This window comes from Buteo buteo, chromosome 13 (genome assembly GCF_964188355.1).
Source record: "Buteo buteo chromosome 13, bButBut1.hap1.1, whole genome shotgun sequence".
NCBI classification, from domain to species: domain Eukaryota; kingdom Metazoa; phylum Chordata; class Aves; order Accipitriformes; family Accipitridae; genus Buteo; species Buteo buteo.
The window spans coordinates 15,862,626-15,878,522 of record NC_134183.1 but is presented as its reverse complement, the minus strand read 5'-3'; the positions used below and the strand labels follow the sequence as shown (position 1 = coordinate 15,878,522).

General features: G+C 48.3%; 1 protein-coding gene across 1 annotated transcript in view; it reads left to right on the top strand.

The window, feature by feature from the left end:
- Positions 1 to 7,998, top strand: part of LOC142038490 (heparan sulfate glucosamine 3-O-sulfotransferase 3B1-like) — a 28,807-nt gene extending 20,809 nt beyond the window's left edge. Inside the window, exon 2 of the mRNA XM_075043943.1 lies at positions 6,479 to 7,998. Within this exon, the coding sequence (XP_074900044.1) occupies positions 6,479 to 7,097 (619 nt within the window). The 3' untranslated portion in view covers positions 7,098 to 7,998. The remainder of the gene's footprint in view (positions 1 to 6,478) is intronic.
- Positions 7,999 to 15,897: the final 7,899 nt, after the last annotated feature.

Here is a 15,897-nt window from a genome sequence, read left to right as displayed (position 1 = left end):
AGAAAGAGAATTGGCTGTGCAGGGCAGGAACGGCAGTATAGCCCTCCTCAAAAGTGTGTTTGATTTAAGGCAGCGGATGGATGGACTGTAGTTTGAAACAAGCCCTTTGGCTTTGGTGGGATCCTGAGTGGAGCAAAGCTGAGCGGGACCGTGCTGGAATGGGGACAGGAGACCAAACTGCCCCTGGGGACAGGAATAGGACAGGAAAGGATGCAGCGGGCTGGAGAGCATCATTGTGGGAGGGGATGAGGCTTCAGTCTGCCTCATTTTCTGCACTTGTTTCCTTTAAAGCTTTTCGGAGCTGGTATCAGCAGGCTTGTTTGCTTTCCAACCTGCAAATTAGAAACACAGCAAAAGTCACAACAAATGCATCACGTGCACCAAATTGTACCATGTTCTGGGTCTTGCTGCTTGGGCTTGTCACCTCGGGTTTTCAAACTCCCTGTCATGACTCTGGAGGCTAGAAATGTGTCTCCTCCCAGAATGGAAGAAGAGGTTTTGTGTCTACCTTTTGCATTTCTATTCACCTTCTCACCATAAGCTTTCAATCTAATCTGTGTGGTTTCTTAGACAGCCTTTTGGGAGGATTTGGGGGCACTTTCCCCAGAAACAGTCAGGCTGCCAAGATTTGGATTTCTGGGAAGAAATCGCTTTTTTTTTTTGTCTTGAAACACCAGTTGGGAATTTGGGTAGAAACTGGCCAGAAATAGGCTGGATGCTCTGCGTCTGCACCACCAGGCTGAAAAGGAAATGGTTCTGGATTACAGGCCTGAACTCAGTGTGAATGTGGCTGATGTCCAAAATAGTTTGACTTGCTTTTTCTCCCCTTTCCCCCATTTTCCTTGCTTCTAGGGAACTGCTGTGGGGGTAAGTCTAGAAATTCTGCACCAAAGGAGGTTCTTGCTGTATCTGCTGGCGGATCTGCTGCGGGGACTGCTGTGAGCGCTCCCCAGTCTGCATCTCATAGCTGCATCCGGATGCTACAGTGTTTTATCCTGACCATAACAACGCTTCTCTTGCTTTTACAATACCCTATACACAGCTGTCCATCTCCTCTAGGAGAGTTTTGTCATCCTTGCAGAGGGAAACTGAGACAGCTCAGAGGATTGAGCAGGGGGTGGTCTGGAGGTGGAGGGGTTCGAGACTGGAGGGTGCCATCGCTGCAGCATGGGGCACCCCGATTTTAAAACTTACCAGTGGGACTTCAGCTCTTGAGCACGCTGGAGGTGGGGGGAACATCTCCAAAAGCGATGCTGGGTGACTCTGGCTGTGGGGTAGGAATGTATCTGGCACGAAACCCTCCCCAGGAGGGAACACTCATCACCCACTCAGCTCCAGGACTCCTGTTTGGCAGCAGGAGCACCTGAGTGTGCCGGGTCTCTGCTGGGCAGCCTGACGGTGACCTCCACATGGGCAGACGGCCAGGGGTGGTCATCTCCACAGACCTCCGGGCTGTGGCAGACCCCAGAGGGGTTTATCCCAGCGGGTGTTTGCGAATGGCAGGAGGTGCGTGGGGGGGACCGACAGACGTCCCCGGGGATAAAATCAGTAATGACTGCTGGGCTCTGCCCTGCGCGCTGGTCTGTCCTACCTGGGGCAAATAATGCAGCAACAGGTTGCAGAGGTCCCCTGGACCCCCCCAGCCTGCGGCCCCTCGCCGTTCCTCCTTGAGAAGTGGCAGCAGATTAGCCCAGAGCCCCTCTGCGCAGACAAAAGCTGCCACAAAGGGCATTAGGCTTCAGGATTGGATTACCGTGCGGCCACCTGTCATCCCCACTTTGTAAATTTATCTCGCTCTGGGTCCAGTTTTCACATTGGAGAAGTTTGCACTTTAAAAAAAATACAAAATCTTGCACCAGTGCCTCTCCAAGCAGCAGCCTGGCTGGGTTCGTTTTAGCATCCCTTCTTATTCTAGGCTTCAGAGCTGCATCGGGCTGGGGATTAGGGCTGTTTGAATAAAGAGAGCCTTTATTACATTAGTCTAAGTGGTTAATAGGTAAAGTAGGCCAATCCATCTTTAGACTAAGCCTATCACTTCGCCTACGAAGGGTGCAGGCTTCACTGAGGAAATATTCATTAAAGGAAAAGCTTTTCCTCTGTCCCTCTTGACATGTTAATAGCTCAGGGTTAGGGGCTCTGCTCTCTGCCCGTGGAAAATTCATAGCTGTGCTCACGCAGCAACTCCCTCCTCTTGCTGGGACCCCCGATGCTGCCGACAGCATTGCCGAAGTCAGCAGAGCAGTGCTGAGCCCTGCCAGCGCTTTGCTGGCTGGGCTTGGTGGGGAATAAGGGATGCCGGGAGTCTGCTGGTGCTCCTCGTCCTGGCTTTCCTTTTCCTGGCTTTTAGAAAGCAGGTGCCTCATCCCTTCCCGAGCAGGGATGTAGGGAGAGGGTTCAAATAACAGGTAAAAGCAGTGCTTCAGTGCTGGGACTCTCTGCTGTGGGATGTTCTCAAGGCCAGAAGTATTCATGGGTTTGAAGGGATTAGACAGTTCATAGGCACTATGAAATGGGATGATTTGGATGCAGATGCTGGCTCCAGAGGTCTTTGAACTCCAGGTTGCCAGAAGGCAGGAGGATAACAAGGCAGGAGGGACTGCTTGCCAGGCTTTTCATACTATCTTTACTTTCCACTACAGTATCCGCTACAGCCCTCGGCGGTGTCTCCATCCAGCCCTGTCCCGACTGGTGCAGCAGCTCTTGTCCAAGGGCTCAGTTGAGCTCCCCGTTTCCCACAGCCTGACTCCCTTTATCATCTCCCTTTCCTCTCCTGTATGGGCAGCGGTGGTAGCTGCACCTCTGCCATTCTTATCTTGCACCAAACAGTGCTGGCAGAAGCTGCCCAGGTCTCTAACGTGCCTGTGAACCTTCCACAGAAAGAGAGGACTCCACAGCTGTCATGAACTGCCACAGGGCTGAACTGTGCATGCACCATTGAGTTGAATGTGGGTTTCTGCTATTATTTTTTGCCCAAAGGGGTTGCATCCTGCCAGGGTGTGGTGGCTACAAGTCTTGTGACCATTACAGCTCCTCTTTTCCCTCCTTCTACAATGGCTGTTGTTTAGTGCAGCCCTTGCTGTCTTGGAGCCCCAGGAGCAGATGTCTTCAGAGCTGAAGTTTGGTCCTACTTCCATCAACATGTATGTCCAGCGTGTTGTGTTGGAGCCGCATTGCTGTATGTGGGCCAAGTTGCCCTTCTCCAGTTGTGCTCTGAATGGGAATAAATGCTTCTTGGTGACTTTTCCACTTGTATGAGTTCAGACCAGCCAACTTACCAGCTCCTCCTGTCCCTGAAGCTGTGTTGTCTCTGGCTGCCAGCATGATGATTGATGCCTCTATAGGAGATGATGGAAAGCATGAGAAGGCTCATCACAACAGACAGACCTATACAATAAAACTTTGCTTTCCTGGACGTGATGCTGTCAGAGGTTCAAACCACATCCATGGGCCACAATATTTGGCTTCACTTGCTGCTGTCTAGCTTTTATGCAGCCACTTTTCAAACAAGGCAGCGTCTGGGACGGTTTCGAGGATCTTAGTTTTGGGCTATGCCTGGCACCCGTCTGGGTACAACAAAGGAAGGGAGTGCTGGAGCTAGGGCTGAAGGCTGGTTTTGGTGGATTCAGTTCTCGTTCTTGGGTTGAAGGCTCTGTTTCTATCTCGCTCATCTTAGCCTGTGCTGACCAAGCCAGACACCAGTAGCAGTGTCAATAGTGTGTCTCGTCTTGCTTCTCTTGTTGTGGTGGGTCACCAGCGAGATGTTCTGCAAATGCCAAGGATTCAGGTTCTCTCCAAAAATAACAATTTTGGGGGGTCTAGACCTGCACAGAACTGAGTGCTCTCGGCTCTATCGGAAACAAGACATATTGGAAGTCCTCAGCCACAAATCAAGAGTGTGGGTTCAAGTGCTGACTGGTCTGGAAAAGGACTGACACTGGGCCTGTGGATGCCTCTTACTCGAAGAGGTGCTCCTTGCTGTCTTCCACTTCTGCAGAGTACTCCTCTTTGTTGAAATGCTAATTAAAAGCCTGTGTTTCCCAACCAGATCAACTGACTCAGCACCTCCACCCCCAGCAATTTCCTCCTGTTTCATGGCCCAGCCCTACCCAATGCCTCTCTTGTGCAAGGGGGAAAAACTAACCCTTGCATCATTCCCAGGAGACTGATAAATACTGACTGTAGTAGTCCTGGAGGAGAAGTTGGTCTCGAGGTGCAGGGCCCCATAGAGCAAGCAATCTGACAGACCTGACCTGAAGCCAAAGGGCTTCAGTGCAGCACGGCTGTCCTGAGCATGTCTTGGGAAGCAGTCTCCTCTCTAGGCAGGTCCCAGCCCATTAAGGACTTCATGGGTTGAAACCAGCCTCTTAAATCAAGCTGGAAAGCGGTTGGTGGCCAGCGCAGGATGTAGAACTTGGATTTAATGTGGCCGTAAAAAGAGACACCACTTAATGAGTAGACTGTCGAAATCCACATCAGCCCACGACAGATTTAAGAGTTGCTGTCTGAGCATTACTGACTGGCTGTGTTCTGCGATGGTGTTATGGGTTTGTGGAGTTGGCCAGAAAGGTGAAGGATTAGTCAGAGTTTTATTTTGGTTACTGGTGTTTTTGGCACAGGCTGGCTCCTGACTTTCAGAAGTTCTCGCTTCCCAGGTGTCTGGTGGACCAGTGTGATTTTTATCTGCATGTGAAACTCCACTTTCTTGGCCTTGAAATTGTAGCCCTGGGGGTTGCCACCACCCTTGGGCATGGCTGGGGGTTTCCACAAGCTGATAGCTCCTTCTTCCACAGTCCAGCTTGTCCATCACCACTTCTCCCAGTGACCCGTGCAGATCTGGTATGGGCACCGTCTCCCACCATGGGTCTATGGAGAAGGGGCTTTTTGGGGAGCCCCTGAGCACACCTCACGTGCAGTGCAGAGGTGTAGTCATTGGGTGCCCCTTGCCAGTAAACACATTGCATAAAGTTAATTGCAGAAGCTGATGAAGCAAAATACCAGTTACAGTGTGAGCTAAATAGCAGTTGCATAAATAGCTACTGACCAACTTTCATAGGCATGTTATGATTTTTGATTCAATCAGACCTCTCATTCCTGGTTTTCCTATTATTTGGCCTCAGAACAGATGGGTCATTTTTTTTCCCTTGGCTTCTTAATCAGGGCAACCATTGGCTTTAGCACAAATTATCAGTTGCTTTTTTAATTGCAAGAGCCCATGGTCTTCATTGCTGTAGAAGCATAAAAGCGGTAAGGGAGGAGATGGCCGTCAGGGAACAAATAGCCTCTGTGTGCAGTGTCGTACGTCTGAGGGAAACGCTGTTTGAGGCTTGCAGATCACACACTGGCTGGTTATTTCTCTGTCCTGGGTGAATGCTTTGAAAACTTAATCAAGTTTTATAGCTTTAATTTTGTGGCTGACTCCCCTCTTGCCTTTTTTTTAACTGTCTTGCAACCCAGAGCAAATGAGTCCCATTGGGTTATAAAGGGAAAGAATTGGCAAATGGTCTAAGATATTTAGGCTTGCCTAATGAATGATAGGAAAAAATTACTCTTCCTGGTTCATGCCGCTTCCATCATTTCTGCAAGCTCTCTAGTTTTTCTCCACATGGTTAGTTAGAAATAGCCAGGGAATAAAGTGAAATTGCTGAAGGCTTTAGGTTTTGAGGGTATTTTGTGAGGGTACATCCTACCCATGAGCTGAGGTTGTGTTCTCCGTGGTCATATCCTGTGTCCTGGACCTGCTGTAGCCTGTATGGCAGTGGAGGGGAGAGGTTGTCCTTGTTGGGTGCTGGACTGGGATGTGCTGAAGATGCCACCAGCAGCTCTTGATGTTCCTTCTAGTGTGTATTGGGGAACAAGTCTGCACAGTGATAAGGAATAGTAAAGCAGTGGGTGAAGCTGGGTGCCAGAGGACCCCTATGGTTGGATGAGGTCCTGTTGCTGACAAGCCAGGGACAAATTGCACCCTCTTGCTTGAATTGTGAAAAGTGTTGTGTTTGGGATGCGAACGGAAAGCAAGGTGGACGTTTTCCTGTGAGGTCCTGCTTTTCTGTTACACTGTTCTTCTTGTTACTATGGGGAAAATGAGCCCTGGGTTGGAGCTGAGGGCTCTCTGGTGTTGACCTGAGCCAGGAAAGCCACCTGGTGCAGCTCAGGACTCATCCTGACCGGTCTGGAGCCCGTGTGGTACATGTAGCCGCACTCCAGGTGCAAAGCATAGCCCAGCTAATCCACTCATGGATAACTGGGAGATTACTCAGCTGGATTTCTAATACAGTGGCCTTTAATAATAATCCCCCCCTAATCCCTAAATCAATGGAAGATGGATTTATCTGTACACGCTAAATGGCCTGTGTAGGCATTTTAGGGAGAAGAATTCTTGTGTATCTATGTGTGAACATATATTTATATATGTATGCATATGCATATTTTTGGTCCTGTTACCTGTCATTCTGACCCATGTCTGTGTGTTTTGCTGCAGGGACCTCATGCCCAGGACCCTGGAGGGGCAGATCACCATGGAGAAGACCCCCAGCTACTTCGTCACCAAGGAGGCCCCAGCCCGCATCTCCTCCATGTCCAAGGGCACAAAGCTCATTGTGGTGGTGCGGGACCCCGTGACCAGAGCCATCTCGGACTACACCCAGACGCTGTCCAAGAAGCCCGATATCCCCACCTTTGAGAGCCTGACCTTCAAAAACAGGACTACGGGCCTGATCGACACCTCGTGGAGTGCCATCCAGATTGGCATCTATGCCAAGCACCTGGAGAACTGGCTCCTCTACTTCCCCATCGGGCAGATCCTCTTTGTCAGCGGGGAGAGGCTGATCAGCGACCCCGCGGGGGAGCTGGGCAGGGTCCAGGACTTTCTGGGCCTCAAGAGGATCATCACCGACAAACACTTCTACTTCAACAAAACCAAGGGGTTCCCCTGCCTGAAGAAGGCGGAAGGCAGCAGCAAACCCCACTGCCTGGGGAAGACGAAAGGCAGGACCCACCCCGACATAGACCAGGAGGTGGTGCAGAGACTGCGGGACTTCTACCGGCCCTTCAACATGAAGTTCTACCAGATGACGGGGCAGGACTTCGGCTGGGACTGAGGCTGGCGTGGGAAAGTCTCCTGTAATTTCTTGCCCAGCACGGTTTGCGTATATAAAGAGATATATATGTATGTAAAATGTACAGAAATCTATTTTATAATAATTTATTTTTAATTCCTAAGCAATTAATTCACTAAGCTGCCTAACCGCACTGGCTAGAATGGTAGCCCGTAACCTGTTTAACATTCCACGGTGTTTAATTCTAATATGTCTCTCCTTTCCGCCCCCCCCCCCCCCTTCTGTTTTCTCCTCTTTTTGGTTTGGTTTGTAACAGACGGTGCTTCCATTTTTCCTGAACAAAATTTGTATTTAAAAAAATCAAAAAAAGCGAGGGTGGCAGGGGAGGGGCGGGGAGGGAGGGAAAGCACAAATTTATTTTTGTTACGGGTATCTGGCCTTTATAAACACTTGCTTTCCCTATTCCAGTGTCCCAGTCTCTGCTCCGGTGTTGTGCTCCCTTGTCCCACAGCTTTACAGTTAGTCCCGCAGCCCCAGGGGAGGTTTCTCTGGGGCGGGTGGGGAGGGAGGCTGGTCATCTCCCTACAACCCACATACCTCTGCGTTTTACTGGTGGCTGTCAAGCGCAGGGAACCCCAAGCCATACAGCTCCTGCTCTGCAGCCCAGGACTCTGCCAGGAGGGTAACATGCTCGTTTTCCAGCGGAGAAGCCGCAGAGCCTGTTGCATGGGCAGAGCTGTCTCCTCAGTATACTTATCTTTCTTGCCTTTTGTCAAGGAGACTCTTTCCCACGATCCCTCTATGCATTTTAAATCTTTACTGCAGGACAAATGTAAAAATACATGTATCTGTATGTGACATGCTTGGCACTGGTCTGAATGACTTGCAAGAAGCGTTGCTCCAGGAGTTCTTGTGCCGCTGCGCCGGCAGTGCGGGGAGCAGCATCCACCCACCAAAGACACCAGCAGAGTTGCGGTGCCACGGGAAAACCCCAGGTCTCTGCTTGGTGCCATCCCCAGCATGGAGGGTGTCCCAGGACACGGCGCAGGCAGCACTACCATCTCCAGCCCTGCAGCCGCTGGAGCAGCTCCCAGTACCTGAGGCTGGGGAACATCAACCTTGGCCCCCTTGATTCCCGTTACGTTTTGGTCCAACACCCTATCCACGGTCTCTCCCAAGGAGCAGCGTTTGCCTAGAGCCAGGAAGAAGTGCTGCTTTGCCAATAAGGATGAATCTGTAGAAAAGCAGGGGGGAGTCTGGGCTGTACTTGGGTTGGGGTGTTGCTGTCAGCCCAGGTGTAGCCCGGTACACCCCACACACACACCCCGATGCCCCGGGCAAGCGCAGGGGTGGTAGCCAGGCAGGACAGGAGGCTCTGAGCACTTAACCATCAACCCAGGTACAATAACCTGGAGATCCTTCCCCTCAGGTGGAACCAAATGCTTTGGGGCATTAGGACAGGTTGGCAGGGCTCTCCTGCGAGCTCTAGGCACATTTTGTGTGCTCAGGACGTTTTGATAAGCACCGTGTGTGCCAATGCCTTATCGTTGCTGTCAGGGGTTCTGCTAGCTCAACTGGAATGTTTTCAGAGCAAGGTGGCAGCAGAAGTGATTTGCTCCTTGAATTTTTAACAGAAGCAGGGCTATGTTGTCTTTGGGCAACAAAAACCCATGCACCTCACCTGCAGCGCTGAAAGGATGTACCGCACTGAGCGTGGAGCTTGCTGGATAAATCTCATGACATTACCATGTAGGCACTTGCATAAAGCAGGCGGTGTAAGTAAAACTCGAAACAGCAAATGCGCCAATGGGCAGAGCATACGTGAGTTGTGTTAATGCTCTAGTTTCATATGCATTGCCTATATAAATTCACGCCCTGCACACCTCCCCAGTCACCCATAGCAAACCACCTTTGAGTACCACATTGCTGAGCCATGCCCAGCTGCGGTGGGGTGTTTTCAGTGGCATTTCCCAGATGTTTCTTTTACTTTGCAGCCTCCTTGCTCTTGCCTGCTCCTTACAGCTCTCTGCTGCAGCTGTTGGGTGATGAAAAGGCTCTTTGGAGCCTGGACTGCGCTCTCCCTGGGTCTTGATTTAGTCCTGCTCAGGTGGATACCCACCTCTGGGGCTGCTGGAGGGATTTGCAGGTAAAGTGCTGCCCTTCAGTGCTTTGTTTGAACCTAAGGGCTCTTGGCTTGGCTCAGCGGTGTCACATCTCCAAAGGGATTTAGGGACTTGCACCTCCCTCAGTGCTGGTGAGGCGTGTGTGGGTTCTTACATGGGGTGCAGTGCACTGGGGTGTCCTCGAGCAGAGGTAGATGCTAAGCATAATGTCAGGACTGAGCTGCCTAGCAAACCTGCTGTGGGCAGGATGTAAATCCCTCCTTGGGGTTTGCCTCCAAGCACATCATCCTACAAACAGGAAAGTTGGGCAAATCCTCTCCTTTTTGCCCTGGGCCATTTCTAGCAACAAAGCGATGCTTTGGCCTGATGGAATCCCACTTCCAGAGGTCACAGGCGTGAGCATGGGACCTGCTGAGCTGCTCAGGTTGACAGAGCACACACACGACGCCCGTCCGGTAAAACACAGCTGCAAACCTTGAGTGGTGGTTGGATCTATGCATGTTTGGGGGCTTTGGTTTTAGCTCCAGCCAGGTCCCTGGCTCTGTTCCCTGCTCCCAGGACAGGCGATGAATGCACGAGCGTGTCTGCTTTATCACAAACCCTGCTGCTGTTGGGTGACTGAGGGGAAGGGGCTGCGGGGGGTGAGGGGTGGGGAGGAGAAGAAAAATACTTCCTGGTGGAAAAGCGTGGGGTTTGGTTCTCAAAACCTCAGTCGTCCTACTAGTTGGCTTATGCAATGTGTGGAAAGACGCTCATCCTCTCCACTTGGCCTTTGGGTAAGCTCCCAGCCGCCACCGCGCCGCTTCCCCAAGCGGTTTTGCTGGCTGAGCCCTTCCGCTGCGTGGCAAGAGCCTGCGGGATCTGCCGCGTTGGCGTGGCTGCCTTTCCGCGCGGTTCCCTCCGGAGCACGTGTGCGTGCCTGCTTTTGAATGCTGGAAGATTTCGCATCCCCTACGTCTTCCTTCTTCCTTTCTTGGAAACAACTTTTTAATATCCCAATGCCTTCCTCAGCTCTACAGCAGAGTGTGGGCTTAATTTGTATAATCAAGCCCTGCTGAAAAACGCTCTCATGAAGCAATCTTGTTGGAAAGTAGAAATACAGAGAGTGAATAATAACTCTTCTAACCTTAAGCAAATTGTTAGCCCTGGCTCAATATCCTTCGTAATGAAGTCTGCACTAGACTTTTAACGTAAAGGCCTTACCTAGCAAATAAGACAATGAAGGTGAACTTCCCGTGGTGTACATCTGGTTGCTAATACCGGAATCAGTGCTATTGTCATAATTTTAAAAAAAAAACCAACAACTTTTTTTGAAGTTAAGCTTGGAGGTGTGATTAGAAGTTCTTTTTTTTTTTTTTTTTCCACATAGTAACATTAATTTATGGCTGAGTTTCATTCAGTCCTGTATTCAGAAGTGCAGTACAGATATTAGTGACGTGTTGTCTGTAACATGGTACTATAGAGTAGCCAATTTGTAAGAAAAAGAAAAAAATGGAAAGAAAAAACAAAAAAACGCACAAAAAAGAAAATCCAAAAAAAAAATGTAAATCGATTATTTTGTGGTATGTACAACACAAATTAATTTTACACAGAGAAAGATGTTTCTAGGGAAATGAAATTCTGGTAATTCATACTATTTGTATGAACGAATAAAAGCTATATTTTACCAAGCAATGGACACAGTTGTATTCATTCAACACTGCAGAGGTAGAGGCGGCCTCCCCCCGTGGGTTTGGTGGTGCTGACCCCCGACACTTGCATGTCCACCCCATTAATGTCCAGCAACTGTGCTGGCCCCACAGCAAAGCCCAGAAGCGTGTGCTGAGGCCAGCAGGATTTAATCACGTAGGTGAACTCCCACCCAGCACAGCGCTGTGTTTGGGAGCCGGAGGCTTCGCTGGGCGGTGAACGTGTGCGTGTTTTGCTCAGTCGGGTTCTGTGTGGGCTGATCTGTCCTGTCGAAAGCACCTTCATCAAACACCATTTCAGGGAAGGAGACCTGAGGGATTGCCCTCAGCCCTGCTGCAAAAACTGGATGGTCTTGGTGGTTGGTGAAATCATCCTCCTGCATCAGGGATGCTGGAGGACAAATTCAGTCCTTTATAGCGGGTGGTGGGGAACCTTTCCAGTGCCAAGTTTCTTTTCAAAAGCATTGCACTTACAGTAGTGATGCTGATCCATACCTCTGGGGCCAGTGGTTGCTATTGCTCCCTACACACTCAACACTTTAAGATATAAAAATTCATTATCATTAAATTCAGAAGAGTCCCAGGCCAGTGCTATACAAAGCAGTGCTTAAAGAACATTACAGATTTATGTAATGTAGCAATTGCCACTTAACTAAACTGAATTAAAACAATTTAATTTTTCTTAGCAAGTCTTGCATCCGGTGCAGAGTAATTGATGGGAGTCTTTCAGATTGCCCATTTTTCAGAGACCTTCTAGAAAAGGAGTCAAAAGTAAGCACAAGATTTAATATGGCGATTTAGCAAGAGTTCAGCCTGGAAACCTCCAGCTCATCAGGATTGTAATTAGCTACTCCCAAACTCTGGCAATGCCTAACCTCTGTAGGTACCTCATTTTGAAAATATATATGTAGATTTTATTTTAAAATTCCCATGTACCATTTGAGCGGCACAGCTGGATGTGCTGCGAGCTGACCTCAGCTTGATGGAGTTGAGCAACTAGTTACCTCATTCTCACCTCACCTTGATTGCATTCAAAACCAGGTGCTCCTCTGCTAATTCCCTAGGAGATGTCAATCCTAGGTCTGAGCTCAACCTGGTTTTGCAACAGCTCATAGAGTGCTGTCCCTCATTCTTGTATTTTATAAGAGCTACTCAGTTCTGGGATGTGGGTGCTTCTTCACAGGGCGACTGGTGCTGCACAGTGGAGGGGAGGTAAGTTATGTCCCTGTGAAATGGCGTTCAGCATCTGTACTGTCCTCTGCATCTCCCTGTAGGCTATTCCCAGTTGCACCTGGGCTTGTGGATATTGGGGAGTGTTTCCCTGCTCAGTTTGGACTGGGCCCCATTCTGAGATGCTCTTTTGACAAGACCGTCTAAAAGATAAGAGTGTCTGTGTTGTTTGTGGGATCGCATCCTGAATACAGAGAAGTGTTTGCCCTGAAGGAGATGGCCTGAAGGGTCTTCTAGTAGCTTTGGGGACTTCTGCTAAAGGAGGAAGCTCTTGAAGGAGAATGGTTTGATGAAGAGGTAGGTGAGGCAGAGGCAGCCAATGAAAGGTTGTTGCTAATGATGGTGATAACTAAGGTGGATTCAATTTTTCTCTACGTTGGTGGAAGAAAGGTGATGAGCTATGGCTTTCATCTAAAAATCAACCAGGTCTCCAGGTTGTGCAAGTGAATGTGGCGTTTCTCGTGAAGGTGCTTGGGGTCTGGCACTGAGATAACCTCCCAGATGGGTGTCACGTTGCAAAGGTGCTAGGGATGAGAAAGCACAGAGCAGGGAGGAATTTACCTGAAAGGGAAAGGGCCGCTGCTGTGAGCACCTACATGTGGCACCTGGAGGGTGTGGAGACCTCTTTGAGGAAGGTGAGGGAAGGTTAAAATGAGGAAGGTGAGGGAAGGTTAAAATGAGGAAGGAAAGAGCTGGGGTAGCTTGTAAGCACTAGGGAAACATCTGGGCAGGATCTGCAAAGGCAAAAAAGTGCTGTTAAAGCTTGGAGTTGAGTCCGTGCTAAGAAAGCCATTGAAAAAGTTGGTGGGTTTTGTAGGTAGTTCCATGTTTATTGGGCTTTGGACCAAAACAATGCATTTGAAACAACCTTGAAGCTTGAGAGTTTGTACTGGGGCCTGGTTTCAGGAAGAAGTCATTATTGAGTGCTTTTTTTTCCTTAGGACTGGTATACAGATGGCTGAGAATTTGTGCTGCTGGCAGTCCCAGTTCCCTAACCACCAGGATATTGCAATAGGAATTGCTTTGCTTCCCTTTCTGAGTTTTTGTTATTTTTTCTCTCTTTCAAAAATCTTACTTAGCCACTAGATCTGTCTGTTAATAGCTTTATTTAAAGCTAAAGTTTATTATCCTCCAATTTCTCTCTGTGGTTAAGAACCATGGTGTTAACTCTTTTCTTAATGCATATATTTAAAAAGGTAATAATACTGACTAATTAGTTATAAATCATTCAAACATTTCTATGCAAGGTAAGTGTTCAGCACCTTGTTTAATGGCCTCTTTATTAGAGAGAGGAATTCCTGTGTCAAATGTTAGTGTTGGTAGCTTCAGCTTGGATAAAACCTCATGGCCGTCATGAGTCCTCAGATCTTTCTGTCAGTCAGGATTTCCCCCATATGCAGATTATAATTAATTTCATTAAAACACCTATTCCAGATCATTGCAGGGTCCTATACCCTAATTCACGGGGAGGGAGCAACTGGTACCAGAGACAGGGTAGGTTGGTTGATCTTGCTGTTTCTAAACTCTTCTCCCTAAGCTGTTTGCTCTGTTTACTGCTGCTTTCCCTTATTTTCCAGCAGACCATGATTCAGTCCTGCAGGATTTTTAGATCTTAACTTCTGCCTCAATTTCCTCCTCACCCTGAGAAGGGGCTTACAAACATGATTGGAAGAATCAGCCACCATCACTGTAACAATTTGGTTAAAAACTGAAAAGCATCCTCCAGGAATATTGTCCGCAGCTATTTATATAGCCAGCTATAATTGGGAGGCTTAATTCATGCTCATTAACTCCTCTGAGATGCTTGATGAGAAGCACTGCAGCAGTGCTAAGTGTTACTGGTTATTCAAGCTGCTTACAGCGATGAAGGCATCACCATTTGTCTTGGCTTGATCTTTTCCCTATCCCACCAGGAGCTGGTAGGGAGGACATTGGTACCAGCTGTCCTCAGGAACAAAGTCCTGTCTGGATATTGGGCTCTTGCCAGAAATTACATGCTGTGCCCTGGTAGCAACCAAAATTCTGAACAAAGGAATCAAGTTTTAAAATAATATGCTCAAAAAATGGCTTGGCAGAGAAGATGCAACTGGCTGCTTTGACATCTAGGTTATTTAGCTGGGAATTTATGTGTCAAAAGCTTAAAAGCTTCACCAAAGAAAATTTAAGAAAGCACCATGTTTCCAACTAATTAAGTAATGTCAGCCAAATATAATTTATTTCTTACCATCACTCATGTCTACAGCAGAATTATCTCATTTTTGATTTCTAATGACTTTCTCTCTTGCATTAATCTGGCCATGAATTATTTTTATATAACTTTTTGGCATTGAAGCAAAGAAATTTTTTTTTCTTTTTTAATAAGAACAGCATCCCTAGATAATTCTCCATCACCCTTGAAAGGGGGCAGGGAGTCTAGCTTGGGTTTCATGGCATGACTGTAGCCTCCCTCCCCAGGAACCCTGGTAGGCTCTACCCCAGGTCTTCCCCAGGCCCTCAGCTCGTCCTTGCTCTCTGAGGCCTCCCTTATTCTTTTTACTAGTACCAAGTTGGATGTACAGGTTCTGGTTTGGCCTTTTATTCTAACAAAAAAAGAGGCTTTTTCCTGCAGTTCCCAGGGAATTTTGTCAAGTGCTTTTCACAGAGCATTGCTGGCTTTTCTGTTTTTCACAGCATCCCTGGCTTTTCTCATAGATAGAAGCTGTTGCAGAAGTTTTAAATTTGGTTCCTCTACCTATCATCTGCGGCTCTGTTCCAGGCATGTGCGTCCTGGTTATTGGAAGTGTCAGTCTTCCTGCTTTACTGCTTTGGTTCACATCTTGTTTTTCATTAATGGTTTGTTACCCGAAATTCGGCTTGTTTCCAAGTCCCTGGAGCAAGCTCTGAGGATGTTCCCATACAGGACTGGATCAGACATGTAGTTTGCATCCAGTATCCCATCTCTGAGCCCAGGTAGCTCCAAGAGCAAAGAACTGGAGATGAACCTTTCTTTTTGGCTGCTCATAGGTGAATATGGGTGAATCTGTAATTTAGAGGTCCATGCTCTACCTGGGTTTTCTCTAGCAGTGCATCAGATTCCCTTCTGTGGTCAAGGCAGACCTTGAACATAACCTAAAGAGATTAGCAAATACCTGTTCTTATGAAACTTCCAGTCCCGGCTGCAGATCAAAGTAACTCAGGTAATTTAGAAAGGCATTTAAGTATTGGGTGCTTCTACATATATTGGCCTGAACCTCCAAAAAATTCCTTTGTTTTCAACCACTGCAGAAGCAGAGCCTACTATCCACAGTCACCGAGAGCTATCCTACTGCATCTCCCGTGGGAGGAACGCCGTTTTCAGCCAGCCTGGGTTGCTGCAAGGTAACCTGGTTGGCAGATGACCCGGACAGACAGCTAGAGCTGCTTTTCCCTTGGGGAAAGCAGGAGGGAGCACACAGCCAGAAATGCCAGGCAGGCAGAGCTCAGCTGGCAGAATTTCACCACCTTCAAAGGGTGAGCCTGGGAGGAAGCTGCAGGCAGTAAACAGATTGCTGAAGGGTGATATGGAAAGTGGGTAAGGTAACCCTGTATAGGGATACCTCAAATATTGTCTTTCTGTGCCCTTTGCATGGGCTGTGGTTGCTTAGAGGTACTTGATATGTAAAGTATTTCTGAAACCCAGTGGGTCATGCCCACTGAGACAATAGATGCATAATTTAAGTTGGATAAGGCTGACTAGCCGCAGCTCTTTAAACTCTCATCAGGACTGAAATTGTACTGCTGGTTAGTTTGGGATGAGAAGTCACCTACAGCTCAGTGTTTCCC